At 33.8% G+C, this 16,295-nt stretch overlaps 1 protein-coding gene across 10 annotated transcripts in view; it reads right to left on the bottom strand.

Moving 5' to 3' along the window:
* LOC125059502 (focal adhesion kinase 1) overlaps nucleotides 1-16,295 on the bottom strand; it is a 129,021-nt gene that overhangs the window by 28,781 nt on the left and 83,945 nt on the right. For 2 of the 10 annotated variants that reach the window (XM_047663939.1, XM_047663941.1), the window contains exon 2: nucleotides 4,202-4,606. The exons of 2 other annotated variants lie outside the window; for them this stretch is intronic. In XM_047663939.1, the coding sequence (XP_047519895.1) occupies nucleotides 4,202-4,557 (356 nt within the window). In that variant the 5' untranslated portion in view covers nucleotides 4,558-4,606. Of the gene's footprint in view, nucleotides 1-4,201; nucleotides 4,789-16,295 lie in introns of those variants that run through there. 6 more of the 10 variants (XM_047663942.1, XM_047663940.1, XM_047663938.1 and 3 more) reach the window with 6 other exon arrangements.

Below are 16,295 nucleotides of genomic sequence, written 5' to 3'. Positions count from 1 at the left end.
TTATCAACGGTAACTGAACAGGTTACAACATAACTTGTTATAAAAATCTTTAGAATTACACAACTAAAACGCAACCCTGAACACTGACCATAGACAACGCTTTAATTACCACAGACTGCACCTGAGGGGCGAATGGGGTGTCACTAACCCACCCACGCATCGATTTGTTGCACGCTTGCCAACATGGCGATTGTGATAATTTGGAGGGAAAATACTTTCTCGTACTTATATTGTAACAAACAAGTCCTTGACAAATTATATGTGCAATTTAAATATAATCAATAGTTAACTTAAGATAAATGATATTTGAAAAAAAATTATTTAAAATACTTAATACGTATAGTTGCAAATATGCCAATTGTTATACAATGACAATACACATGCATACAAATAAAGATAGCATATGTTTAAAATTCAAATAATGTACCTAAAATCCTGAGTCATGAACTTTTTTAATTAAAAAAAATTAAAATCAGTGGCGCTACATCCTCTTTTAGGCCTCAGATTTCTGAATCTGTTTCATGGTCATTTTTTAATCTAATAGGAATTTAAGTGATCAGCCCTCCCGTGCCTGACACACGCCGTCGACTTTTTGGGTCTAAGACATGTCGGTTTCCTCACGATGTTTTCCTTCACCGTTCGAGCGAATGTTAAATGCGCACATAGAAAGAAAGTCCATTGGTGCATAGCCGGCACACGGTTACATAAAAAGAAATAAAAATAATATTCTTACGTAAATTCAATGAATTGTTATTATAAAACCGTATTCTATTTAAATATTTAACTTAGTGATATTTTGTCTTTATGTTGGTAACACTGTCTCTGTATAATGCATTGGCCGCCTTCATTGCTTTTAAGCGTTGCGCATATAAATTTTGTGATCTGACTGAAAATCGATAGCATTTTTAACGCTTCGCGTCGGTTGTGTTACTGAGTCTGGAATTGTTAATTTTTTACCATTTGAATGAAAAATATTATGAAGCTTACGAACTAATAGTGTTGGCCTAGTGGCTTCAGCGTGCGACTCTCATCGATCTTGTAGGTTCAATCCTCGGCTGTGCACCAATGGACTTTCTTTCTATGTGCGCATTTAATATTGGCTGAAATGGTGAAGGAAAACTAAAAAAAATCGACTTGCTTATTAGATTGACAAATGATCATGAAACGGATAAAGAAATCTGAGGCCCAGACCTAAAGAGGTCGTAGTGCCACAGATTTATTATTTATTATATATTTCATTTACGAACTTCTACTTTGTTTCAGATTTCTACGTTCCTTTGATTTTTTTTAGATTGAATAATGATCAGCTTGCCGGACACGCCATTTATTTAGGTCAAAAGAATGCGTTGTTTAGACTTTCGTATGCCGAAAACTTATTGGATTTACCTACCAGTTATTTATGTACCAGTGCAGCAGTGAACTTAGGTTCGAATGGCTAAAGCAACACTCCTAAAACCTATAAATACTACGTATATACATGGAGATGTATAAATCTCTATATATATTGGGTTGGGGAAAAAGTCTTTTCGCATTACAGTATGTATGAACTTGTAATAAAATCTCTTTGGCTATACTATATGGATCTGGCTGGTTTTGTTATCAAGGAATGTTGAGATATTAAAGAAGATAATTCCAAAATCAAATTAGGATAATGTTTGTTTTTTATTTATTTTTCGTACCGTCAAGATGAGTGAACCGAATGAAGAAATTCGATACATTTATAATTTTCCTCCAAAAAAGGTCGAAATACAACACAAGCCGCGAAAGAAATTTGTGATGTTAATATGGCCCTAGCACAGTGTCTGTGACAGTAGCACAAATTTGGTTTAAGCGTTTTCAATCCGGAAATTTTGATGTCAAAGATCCAAGTCGCTCTGGTCGCCCTGTAACGGATAAAATGGATGCCATGTTTGAAAAAGTGGAGCAAGATCGGCATATCAGTAGTTAAGACGTAGCTGAAGAACGGGGAATTGACCACAAAAAAGTTTTGGTGCATTTGGAAAAAACTGGGTACACAACAAAGCTCAATATTTGGGTACCTCACGAGCTCACTGTAAGAAACCTAATGAACCGTGTACTCATTTTTGATTCTTTATTACCACTTAATGGAACCGAACCAAGAAGCTGACAACTGATGATGAAAAGTGGATCACGTATGACAAGAACGTGCGAAAAAGGTCGTGGTCAAAGGTCGGTCAGGCTTCCCAGACTGTGGCGAAACCCGGGATAACTCGCAACAAGGTGATGCTGTGTGTGTGGTGGGATTGGAAGGGCATTATTCATTATGAGCTGTTACCACCAGACAGGACCATCGATTTTGAACTCTACTGCGAACAACTGATGAGATTAAAGGAAGAAGTTGAGAGAAAGCGGCCGGAATTAATCACCAGAAGGGGTGTGGTTTTTCATCTTGATAACGCTTTAGCCTCTCAGCAAAAACTAAGAGAGCTTGGCTAGGAGGTGATAATGCATCCGACGTATAGTCCTGACCTTGCACCTTCAGATTTCCACTTGTTTCAGTCTCTTCAGAATTCTTTAGGCAGTGTCAGGTTAACATCACGAGAGGACTGCCAAAACCAATTGTCGCGGTATTTTGATCAGAAGTCCCAAAATTTATGTAGCAATGGGATCATGTCCCTACCTAAATGATGGCAAAAAAATATCGAACAAAATGGTACCTACATACTTTAGTCAAATGTAAATAAACTATTTTAAAAAATGTTTTGAATTTTCTTCAAAAATGCGAAGAAACTTTTTCCCCAACCTATTATATATAAAATCCTCGTGTCACAATGTTTGTTCCCATACTCCTCCGAAACGGCTCCACCGATTTATTCGGCTACTATCTACTATATTCTACTATCTTCCAAACCCTTAAGTGATAAGGGGTGTCCACCCAAATTTTATTTTTTTAGAATATTTTTGTTTTTTATTTTTCTATGATACACCATACAATAATACATACAACCCCTAATATTCTCTCCTCTACAATCAAACCCTATTTTTTATTATTGTAGATAGTTATTGTTATTGAAGTAAAAAAATATTTCCTAGAAATAATATACCTGGCAAAACAAACGTTTGTCGGGTCATCTAGTATAACTCTATAAATATTAAATTAAAAGTTATCAACAAAATATGCAAACCAATTATGAAATAACACGACCATTAATTAGCGTATGAAATTATCTTTAACGCGACAAAACTTAAAGCTTTTATATCGTAATCAACAACATGTTTGCGTCTAAGGCTGTTTATCCATGACGGAGAAGCATAAAATTTAAGTTCTTACAGAAAGAAAGAAAGTTAGTTTAGATTTTTGTCTATTAAATAAATAGAATTTTGTCTATTAAAGTAAATACATATAATGAAAGCTTACTTCTATTCTAATTGACATATTCATAATTTAAACAATAATAATTAATATATCAATAAAAATGTGTTAAAATATTATAATTACAGACACAACAAGCTATCCTTATAAAAAGTTGACCGTATTTCTTCCATGGTTTAAAAAAATCAGTGGCGCTAAAACCTTTTATTACTATTAATTACCCTTATGTCGACTTTTTAGGTCTAAGGCAAGCAGGTTTCCTCACGATGTTTTCCAACACCGTTCGAGCAAATGTTAAATGAGCATAGAAAGTCCATTGGTGCACAGCCGAGGATCGAACCTACGACCTCAGGGATGAGATTCGCACGCTAAAGCCACTAGGGCAACACTGCTGTGTTACCATTTAAAAAAAAATGTTTGTAATAAGGCCGTATATTTCATTAAAACCATCGTGTTCACAGAGCTTTAAACTTTCCACACTACATCCAATGTGGGCGCGGGAAACGTGGGCGAAACCTTGATTAAAGAATGTCGACTGTCAAAACTGCTTATTAGGTTGATAATAATCTGTTTTAATGGAAGACACAGATATAGACTGGTTATTTCAGAAATTCCAACATTAAAACTTTGTCAATATAGTATGGACATATTACGTCCATATATGGACAAAATTATTTTTTAAACTGTAGTAAAAAAAAAAATCCTTTCAAATGTAATATCCGCTTATTGCTTTTAATTTTTAATACGTTTAAATTAAATACAAAAGAAAAATTAGTCGTGTTAAGGCACGCAAACAAAACGACCTTCATCACGAATGTTCAAATAAAACTTTCGATTTGAGTGTTAATATAAAAATGTTTAAAATACCTTTTAGACCTGACTCTAGTGTATCTCCACGTGTTACTGCTGTAATGTCCAGAACTGGATTGGCACAATAGCAGCTGAAGACTGTTGGGTCTTGGCTCCTTTTTTTTCTTAACCCGTAACTTCACTTCCGCTTTCTTAATTTCCGGTTTATTTTCCAAATTCAAATGCTCCAATCTCTCCTTTATAAACCTCGATCGGATCAAGTCAGGCGTGACATCGCGGTGTTTTCGAATTTCGATCGGGGACAAAGGAGGTTTTCTAGGTTCGAAAACTACTTTTGAGTATTCATTACTTCTTCGCCATAGACGCGGTGACAGCGGCCAGAATCGCCCGCTGGGCAACGATTCCATCACCATTTTTATCACATTCGATTTTTAAACGACTTTATCGATCACACTGTAAGCACTACGAAGTTGCCAGTATTTAAAAATTTGTTCAAATATTTTCAACGTTCCTATTTTAAAAAGTTCCGATGTCAATTGTTTTTAAATATTTAATTAACAAAACAACGACCGTCACTTAAGGAAGCGTTGCATAGACTAAGGAATTTGTTGTTGATACTTGAGTAATCAATCGACACCTACTGATTCTCATTAAGACGGGCAAAGATGACACAGACATTGCATAGTACTGCACTGATAAGACGAAGCTTTATCTGCGCAAAAACGAAAAAGATAATTTGGGTCATTCCCGGTTGCAAAATGCGTAATATAAGCGGTAAGTGCTTGTTTCCTCGAAATTTGGTTTCTTTTGTCTACATAGAATGCGTCACTTAGAAATAATATGGAATTTCTATACTGACCCTAAATTATTATATTTATTTTTTAAAGTCTCGAAAATATGATCTTCAGGTGTCTAAGACATCATAAAATATGCTATGTTGTAGACAAGGAAAGCATCAAATGCTATGAATGTCGACATAAGCCAGGTACAAAACTACTATAGACTGCACAAAATAGCGAACACAACATCTATGACGTCATGATTGCAGCAGATAAAAACTGAGAGTTTCCGTAAAAGATTTTTGATGTGAAACTTCTTTAGGCACATGTGGGTAAAATTTTTACGTAGCGTCACGAAGATGTGCAGCGTTTTTGTCGAAAAGTTTTTTCGTTAGAAAAGGGAGAGCGATTGAGACCGATTAAGAGAGAGTGAGAAGGGCGACCTTATTCTATATTCAAAATTTCGTACTATGTAATTTCGGCCGTAAAATGCGCAGGGAACTAGGAGAAACTGATCGAAGTTGGTAATCGTTCACGTGGCCGTTCACCAACCATCAAGTGACAGACCCATCGTCCTCAAAACTGTACTCATAAGAAATGCGCTGGACAGAAACCGGTGGAAACATTCCAGATGTTTCCTTGCTGACCACTACGCTAAATCATGCCCCGACTGAAGAGAGCTTTATAGGAAGTAAAAATTACGCCCTAAAGTTCACTAAACAAATAAATTTCCAAACAAAAGATTTTCCATCATGATTATCCTTATATCAATTACCCAACATAATGACGTAGTATTTTTTTCCTAACCTACTTCCCTATCAATATTTCATTATTTTCCTTGTAATTGTGACGAAATCTGAATAAGATATCAACCCCACTATAGTTATGTTACATACATATACATATACATTATATACATAACTTATGTATATAATGTTAATATTGACGTAAAGTTAATTGCATTATGCGTTATTCATATGTAAGACTATATGTTAATTTGCTTATAGGTTGCTTCTAAAAGCAATACAGGTAATATATTCAAATCGAAATCCGAGACTTATTTACACCATACATTTGAAATAAATAAATTAGTGGCGCTACAATTTTTTTGTCCATCTAAAAGGCAAGTAGATGATCAGCGTCCTGTGCCTGACACACGCCTGTGTCTAAGGCAAGCCGGTTTCCTCACGATGTTTTGCTGTTTTTTTTTTATGTAATAGAAGGTAAACGGGCCTTTTGTTAAATTTAACTAAGTAATACCTAATGTGTTATGTGATGGTGTGAAAGTGAGGGTAGGTACGTGAAGATATGTGGGGTGAGTTTAGGTAGGTTTTTGAAAAACAGAAATAAATGTAGGTTTTTGAAAAACAGAAATAAATGTAACGGATTTGTAGGTTCTCTTGTCACTTATAAACAGTCTAAAATAGTTATTGTCCCGTATACATATGTATATAAGGTTGTACCATATACATATTATATTTTTTAATTCATTTTATCGACACTTTGCGTAGACACCTTTTTATCTATACTTAATTAGTGACAAAAATGGTGTTCTCCATAACACTAGTACAACCTTCCACTTGAGCGATCCTTACACAGCTTACTCTCAGTAAGTACGAAGGCTCTTAACTTTAAAACGACCCAGTTTTGATAAAACTACGACTGATTGTCTGCGATACTAAAGTTCTCAAATGCCTCTAATGTCAAATGTCAAAGTCTCTCATACGGTCTCAATTTAGATCTAAGAGCATTAATTTAACGCGTTCTTCATTTGTCAATTTTACTAATATTATACAGAAAAGTTTGTTTTAATAAGGAACTATCTGTTTGAATTGACAAGAAAATATTAATTCTTTTAATATATTTTTTTGTTGAATACACTTTTTATCGAAGAAAGCTTGTATCATCAGATAATTGATTTTTGGAGATTGATTCATAATTGTGTTAGAAAACAAAACATACTCCACACAGACAGAAGAAGGCTGCCAGTAGTTTAGCTGTCTCTTAGAGAGAGATACGCGCTCAGCTAGGAATGGAGAATGGAAGTGATGCCAACAGTGCTCTTCCAAAGTTCAGAGAAATTTATAAAAAATAACAATTTTCTATTTCATTTATTTTTCTATTCGTTTAAATGTTATTTATGTAGTAGATTCAATTCAATTCAAAAGCATTTATTCATTTAGGTAACACAATGTACACTTATTAACGTCAACAAAGAAATACATATTAAATGCTACTGATTTTGTAATATAATAATCAAGGGCGTAGAACGGACGAGAAGAACTGGCAATAAACTCTCCGCCACTCTTTTGAATCGCCAGGTTTTTTGATTTACAAAATGTTTGTAAGGAGCTGCAACCATTACATTGGTACATTCAAGGTTTCAATTCGTATCAGAATTCTAAGCTTGTTCAATATGCCCAAAATAAGAAAGTTATGCCAGGGTCAGTCATTTCATCCCACTCAAGAATATCTTTAGGACAATTACGTAGGCATTGTGTAGGAATAATAATTTGGAGTATAGGAATACTAGCTCTGCTCTGCTGTTCCACCCGTATTAATTCGTGTGGAACAGCACCATTCCGTATTGTTCTATAGGGGCCATTCAATTACTTGGGTTTACCCCCCCCCCCCTCATCTTGTCAGCAAAAGTATGCAAAGCTCTTAATGCAAAATTTTTTGTAGGAATCCTCGATAATGCATTTCGTTTTCAAGCATAGACATTACAAGAAATAACAAAATCAAAGACCCCCTCAACCTTATAGTGCTTACGTAATACTTGAACGGCCCCATAGCCTAAAGCTTCTCTTGGTAAAGACTTTGAGAAGCAAAAGCTGGAAGTCTTCTTGACGGCTGCTGCGTCTTCAAGACGGTCCGCGGTATTATTATATACTATCACATTTCATTCATGAAATATACACTGGTGAGTGTTTCCCAAACATTTTGTGCCATGCCCCACCTTAGCCTACTTAAGATTCTTATGCCCTTATATACATAAATTATATATTAAAAATTTGAAGTCCATTTAAGAAATTTAAATGATAGGTTTTAGGAAGAAATCGCTAGGATAAACGAAATGATAAGTAAATTTTCAAAACATAACGAGAACTGGAATTCAAATTCCAAATAATTTTAATAAATATTTTTCTATATTAATTTTACTAAATTACTATAGAGATATTACAGATCTTACTAGATCATTGCGCTTGATGCTTGCTGCACAGAGATTATATGTTCCAATTTGGTTCCACTAAGTATTTGCGTGTTATTCCCACGAGAATGTAAGTGCGTGCTCCTATTTCACCATGCCTCCTGCTGATAGAGAACAAATCTTTGTTTTTATTTATTGTATTATTATTTATTACTTAATATGTCATGTGGAACATGGTGTAATGGTTGCAGCTCCTTACAAACGTTGTGTAAAACAAAAACTTGGCGATTAAAAAAGAGTGGCGGAGAGTTTATTGCCAGTTCTTCTCTTTGGTTCTACGCCCTTGATTTGAGAACTGGCAGTAAATGTAAATTTAGAAGCATTTAATTTATATTTTTTTTTTCTGACGTTCATAAGAGTACATTAGGTTACCTACATGAATAAATGATTTTTTATTTTTATTTTTTGTTATATCCAGCTGATTTCGATTGACAATCAAATTGCCCCCCTTGCCCCACGTTGGGAAACACTGGATGATACCATCGATTCGTATAAATATCTAAGCAACGATTATGTAAATTTCATTTAAAGGAAACTCATTTTCCAAAGCAGTTTAGCAGAACGACACGTCACAACGATAGTGCATTGGTACGTGCATTGAATGCGCGGGCGCATGCTAAGTGTTTTGCGATGAAATCTGGCAGGATATGATAAATAAAAATAAATAAATAAGTGGCGCTACAAACTTTTTACGTCTGGGTCTCAGATTTTTGTATCTGTTTCGTGATCATTTGTCAATCTAATAGGCAAGTAGGTGAGCACCCTCTTGTTCCCGACACGCCGTCGACCCTTTGAGTCTAAGGCAAGCCTCGATGTTGTCCTTCACCGTTCGATTACGTTCACACTGCACATAGAAAGAAAGTCGCACAACTGGGGACCGAACCATCTCAGTGATGAGTCGCACGCTGAAGCCACTAGGCCAACACCGCTCGCAGGATATGATAGCAGTTATCATACCGAACACACGATGTTTTTATAAATAATCTCTAATCTGCATTTGATATTTTTTTTGGATAATAACTTCCGCATAGGAAAATACATCGCTGACAATTAAAAAATTCCATTTTTTTTCGATTTGTCTTTATATTTTGATACTGTTAATTCAAATAACCTTTTGTTTATGTTCACACAGCTTTTTGGTATTTCAAGTGAGGGAAGGCGCGAAAATTTACTATTTTTTTGTTTTCATCACATAAAAATTATTGTAATCTGTACAGTGTTATATTACTTACAAAAACTATATCAAACTATCACAAAGAAAATGTGTGCGTGTGAATATGTTGTAACCATACTGGGTACACATGTTATAGAAGAAAGTGAACTATGCTATAAATGAAATCCAAATAAGGTTATATACATTTAGAATTATAAAACCATTTAATTGTTTCCCTATATCTAATAAAAATACATCAGAAATCTGAGGCCCAGACCTAAAGAGGTTGTAGCACCATTGATTTATTTTTATTTTATCCAGTCGATATGAATTTTAATTCCCGAGAAACCTGTATACAAACACTAGGCAAAAAGGATACAGTGGATACAACGGCACGGCACCGGAAGTGACAGGAAGCAAATGAGTCATGGGAAGTGGGCGTGGCCTGTTGTCATTCAACTCGGCTCTACCAAGTAATTGAATCGACCAATGCTCATACAATTACTAATGTGACAGACCTCTGTTCCAATAAGAATCTCAAGTCGCAGTTAGCCTTGACAATTGTCATAAATTTTTGACACTTTAGGATTAAGATTGACTTAAATGAGGCCTGAAGCGAAAATTTGAATAAATTTTCTTTGATTTGGTTTTGATCAGATAAGTGTCGTATAAAAAATCCGATTATTATTTACGAATTTTAATTTAATTAATTATTTTATGTGGATGAAACGAGGCAGGTTCACTTTCACGTCACCAATGGACACCTGCAACGCCCCGGGGCTTGCGTGTGTGTTACCGACCTTTGAGGAACATTATTATACCATGAATATGTAATGAAGCTGTCAAAAGTGCAGATAAAATGGTTAGAAAACGGCCGGTAGACCTTAGATACAAATTTAAGAACTTCCTATATTCATTATTAAAAATAGCAAAAGATTACTAAATATAGTATAAAAGTATTTGCAAAGTAGCTTATGTAGAGTAGAGACTTATACTTAGCCTAAGTATGACAGTTGTCAAAAGCGTCTCAATTCAGACGGTAGTCATGTATCATAGAAAATGCAAGTTAACTCAAGCGCTACATTTGGTATCACTAAAATGTTAGTAAACTGTGTCGTATCTTCCGCCCATTGTGACAGCTAAGGCGTTGAAGACATGCTTCTTGGGAATAAAGTTTTGAGAATTCTATTGTTTAATTTATTTGGTGTGATTTTGAGTCACATTTGTTTTGAAATACATAGCATAAACAATTATTATAGATTAGGGTATAGACAATAAGAATCTATTTATATCAATAGACTTTGTATATTTATTTCGTATTGACTGCTGTCAATAAAAATAAAAGTCTTTGCTAAATATTTGAAAAATCCATCCGTGAGGAAATCTGATATAAAGCCTATATCCTTGAAATCCCATCTCTTCCTCTCCACTCCTCCTTTCTCGGCGAATCCTTTAAGGTCTGCAGTGAGGCTATGGAATTCACTTCCTGTCTCTATTCGCTTCGTTCCTTTTCTATCTTCCTTTAAATCTCTACTGTACAAACATTACCTTTCCATATCGTATCCCTAACTTACGTACTAACTGTTGTGAAACTGATCTAAAATTATCGTGATTCATGTGCATTGTTTCTTTTTCATGTGTCCTTTTTTTATATTGTCCTGTTCACTGTTTACATATATTTTAATTTCTTTGTTTTCTTCCTATCATTTTGTCTAAATAACTATCTGTCTTAAGTATTTTAGCACTTCTTGCGCTTGCCTTATCTAAAATTCTTTTCTAACCTTGGTTGCCTGAAAGAGATCACTCGAAAGTGATAAGGCCGCCAGTTGCCCGTCTCTTCATTTAATTATGTCTACTGTATTATATTTGTAAATGCAACGAAGTGTTAATATATAAATAAAGCGTTTAATGAAAGTAGTATTACTCACGAACTTTCGCGAATTAATTGCGGTCGGCAAGTGGTTCACTGTCCTACATCGGACAATACATTGTGACGTAACTATGACGTCATAATATAGTAAATTAATGTGTAATTTGTATGCGGTATAGCATTAGTGCGGTGTCTGGGGACTAATTTTATCACTAACTATCCCAGATCCGTACGGGATTTAATTTTCAAAATATTTTGCGAATAAACGCTTATGTTACTGAGGATAGCATTTTAATGGTGAAAGCATTTTGAAAATCAGTGCAGTATTTTTGAGTTTATTTATTCAAACATACAAATAGACCAATCAGTCGTCATCATAATATTAGTAAAGGGAAAAACCATTATATATTTGGACCAGCTTCATCTAAATCCTATTTCGCATCATGACCTCTTTCAAGACCTTAACCAGTAGTTAAAAGTTACAAATAACGTCTGGTTATTTGTGATTAGTATGGCTTGGAATCCGTCGGTCCTAAATTCTACCCTTGGCGAAGTCCTCAGTTGATTAGGCTGTACTAAGTCCGTAGACCTAGGCCGTAACTGAGAGCCGACTCGAAAACTTATTTCACAATTCATTCAGATTTATATCAGAAGAACTATGAAAGAGAATGAGAAAAGTGAAAAAGAGATATAAAGAGTTGTTACACATAGTCTCTTTACATCAGGAAAAAATAATAATATGATAATTTGTACGAGGAAGAGAAACAACGTAATACAACAAAGCCCAATTGTACAAGGTGCAATGTAACGAATACTTGAATCAGTCACCGCGTTGGCAAGCCTCCAAATATTGATAGCGACAATAAGCTTATGACTACTCCAATATTTCCCGGAAGAAACGACCGCAAGAGGTCGAGCGTTTGTTTACTAATTAGCATATGTACTAATTCAAAACAAGTGCTTGGTTGTATTAGTTTAGATTTAACTTAAGCCTTCGACAACGTCAGGCACCGAATGGCCGCAAAACTTTTCTAATGAAACTGAAGAATTTGATTGAAAGCACCCAGGTGTACAACTGGGTCGACTTGAGATATTTTTGCATTAGATTGATATTACATAAGTGGTGGAAATCACACTACAGACGGACGGAAATTAGACAGTTTACTAGTAGTAGCTATTATTTTAAATTTGGGTCAAATGGATATTGAGAATAAGTTTCATGATCTGAAAAAAATAAACTTAACGAAATTACTTAGGACTTATTAGGTGCGTGGGCAGATTTGCATGGCCTGAAATGAGGACCAAGACAGACGCTTAAACGAATGAAGAAAAGATAACACTTTTCCTTAATTTGTGAAGAAAAAGTGTATCTATGAAGTAATAACCAGTTCATTCTTACTTTAATACATACAAAACAAGATCTATGGGTCCAAACATATTTTTTTATTACGACAGCGATTTTTATTACGAAAAGCCATAAAGTATAGAGGTAAGTGAATAACACACACTGAGTAAACGCAATTTATCTAATGGACGCCCCGGCGCGCCCCGAAATTAGAGTAATAACACGAAATGTGACATACCACTGTGTTTGACACATTTCGTATTGTTTCTAGAATTAATATATTTTCACTTGAAAAATTGTATCGAAGATATATATATATTTTCTACCTTTATACCTTTTCAACTCCATTTCTTTTAACCAAAATTTATCCTTACTTATTACTACTAAACAAATTGTATCAGTTTAAGCATTCAAAAGAAACCCAGGAAGGAAGCTGATAAAGTAAATTGATAAATCTTAATGTTAGCTAGAGTCAGATCAGGAAATCCTTTAATATCACTAAAAATGATTTATCGAAATAATATTCAAATAAGTAACTAAAAGAAGTCGTAATTTTTGTTCCCCAGAACATTTAAGGCGGTAAAAGAAGTAGGATCCCCTGGAGTTTGAAGGGTATATAACTCGATCCACTTCAGATTCTTGGCTATAATTTAGATTTAGACCCACAAAATTTACCTATGGTATTTCCAAAAGGATGGCATGATGCATTAGTAGCATAACTTTACGTATTATAATAAAACAAATTAATTGTACTATTTAGTAAAGATGTCTGTTAAACCAATTATAAAGAGGACAGAATAGATTGTTTGTTAGCACTGAATGGGCTCATTAGAACCTTTTTTTTTTAAATGAATTTAAAATTGCATTGAAAAGTCTAATTACCGAGAAAAGCTTTAAGCTATACTACTACTAGTAGTAATACATATAGCAATAAATACGTTGGCATTTATTGAATTTTGAAAAGCATCAAATCATCGAGGAGGAAATGACAAGTGACCTCATAAAAGTGTCATTCGTGTCATTAATTATCCGTTCATCATTCTGACACAATTGATTTGCCGTGAAACCATGTTTGTTGATGGGCGGGATGATTGGTTTTTCAATGAGGAACTTCCGGAAAGTTTATTTACTTAACAGATCAGCAGGAAAATGGAAAACTTTTAGAGGTGAAAGTGTTGTTGTATCAAAATATAATATTATTTTCGAAATATAAAATAGTTTAAAATGGATGTGTTGTATTTTTTTATATCTGTATTTTTGTGTCAAATTCAGATTGTTCTTAAACGCAATACTCTGTTCTGTTTAATATGGGTATCTCTGATTTACACAAATTCGCAAAGTAATAAAATATGTGCGTTAGCGGTTAATGCACTCACGAAATAGGTGCAGACACTTTCTATTGTATTACAAATAAATATATCTCTTTGATTTTTCTTTCCATTCTTAAAGACATTTATTTATTTATTTACACTTTGTTACCTTATACAAAAACATAAATATAAAAAACAGGTTACATAAGGCAACGCGCGGCCTTATCGATAACAAGTGATTTCTTCCAGGCAACCCTAATATGCAACAGTAAAAGACATATTATTTTATAGTCAGGTTTTACAAGCAGTTTAAATAGAATACTTATGTACCTACTGTATGTATATACTGTATGAATTTACTACTGTACTGTATTTTAAGTCACCGCACTCACTAGCCCTCTGGTATTGAGTGTCCATGGGCGGCGGTATAACTTCACAGCAGGTAAGCCAGGGGCTTATTATTATTCTATAAAAAAAAGCTTTAAGTAAAGTTACCATTTATAATAACTAAATTAGTTTTACTATACTATTACCTTATTTAGTATAAGTTTGAATATTTAAGTTCAACGCTAATCTAGCTTGTTTTTTTTTTATTCTAAGTGGCCTTTCTGTTTTGAATGAGCTTATAAGCTAAAAAATAATGCTACACAGAGGAAGAAGTGGCTATTTGATACCACCTTCGTTCCTTACATCTTTGTAGCTTGTTCTTAATTTTAAATTGTTACAATAGTAGTAAATTGTTATAAGTTATTTAGACCAAGTGATAATATTAATTTAACAAATGTTCGACTTGTATCTAGCTTGTATACACAGATAAAAATCTTAACAAAAAAACCCTAGGCTCATCTTTCTGTCACTGACAAGTGATGATTGATCGTGTCTGCGGTGGACTTCATCCGCATTTTACTTCAAGGTTGTCAAGTGTCAAGTAATTACTCGTAATTAGTATGTGTAATAAAATAAAGATAATGCTGTGAATACAAATTTTTCCAAGTTTTTGTTGAAATTAAGCATCGTTGGGAGATTATTGAAATTTCTCAAGAATCCTTGATCTTTCAGGGTATTTATTGATTAATTTTGTTATTATTCTTAATTACTCTTTTTAAAACTTGACTTGCACGCCATTTTGTGTGGCAAAAAAATAAGTTTAATATCTCACTAAGAACACTAAGAACACTATTAATGAAGATTACCTTAGTTTAAGTTATATTATTAAAAAAAATTATGTCAAAATAATATAACTTATTAGCCATAATTATTTGTATAGGCTACATTGTAATTCATGTAAAGTCGCATTTTCTTTTGTGAATTTTATTGTAAGAAAATAAACTCTCAATTAAAATAACGACAAGCTCTGTGTAAATATAACATACATACCTGCTACATTCAAAATATTTAGCGCGATTATTATATGTATTAAAATGTCATCCATATGTCAAATGTCATCCATCCCGAGTCCAAAATATCATTGGACATTCATTTATTCTATCGCTGAAGTAACGAGTAAGACATCGGTATGTGTTTTTGCCTGAACTATAAAGGGAAACCCACATCGGGGTCTTTATGCTTATTTAATAGCTTTTAAGTTAGGACCATTCTAGCCCCGGGCAGAGCAGAATCGGCTTGGGGATCTAAAATCTAAAACTATGTCAGAGGACAACCTGACCACAAAACTGGTTGCTTAATTAGTTATTGTTTTTTCAGAAAAAAAGACAAATAATTTATTTCGATTAGGCCTATTAAAAGGCACTATTAAAAGACAAAATTACGTTTTAAAAATATTAAAAAAAATTACTAGTTGCTCCTTCCAAAAGGTAGTTTCATATGGTGAAGAATGGGCAAGAAACTATACTTACTCTTTTAAAATAGTTTTTACAATATTTTGTATGCATTGATTTAATAATTATATATTAAGACTATGTACGTAGAACAAAAAAAACTACTATACTAAAATAAAATAGGCGCATGGTGTTATAAAAAGCAAAGTAGCAGATGACTAAATTATTATGTAGATACATGGTGCTTACATTATCACAAATATTGACTACAGATTTGTAAAATCTTTATAAAAAAGTAAATAATTAACATACAGTCAAACAGTGTTTGAGTTACGTCAAAGTAGATTTCGTTTTCAAAAAAGAAAGAAAAATAAAAGCAAATATTAGGTCCTTACATATGAAATTGGCGTTTTGTATGGCAGGAACAAAAAGTCGAATATTTTTAAATATAATATATTTAATTAATCAAAGTATGAACCATTGTTTTCTATGCACTTTTGCCATCTCATAGGTAGTTCATTGATCCCTTTACTAAAAAAAACCAGTCGGACGGGAATCAATAAAATCTGTGAAGGCGAATTGGACTGCCCCATCAGAGTTAAATTTTTTCCCTTGCAAGAAGTTGTCCAAATTTCGAAAAAAATGGTAATCTGTTGGAGCAAGGTCCGGGGAGTACGGAGAATGTCTTAGACATTCCAATTGAAG

Source organism: Pieris napi, chromosome 20 (assembly GCF_905475465.1).
Source record: "Pieris napi chromosome 20, ilPieNapi1.2, whole genome shotgun sequence".
Lineage (NCBI taxonomy): Eukaryota > Metazoa > Arthropoda > Insecta > Lepidoptera > Pieridae > Pieris > Pieris napi.
The sequence above is the reverse complement of the archived record's forward strand: the minus strand, read 5'-3'. Positions and strand labels throughout refer to the sequence as shown.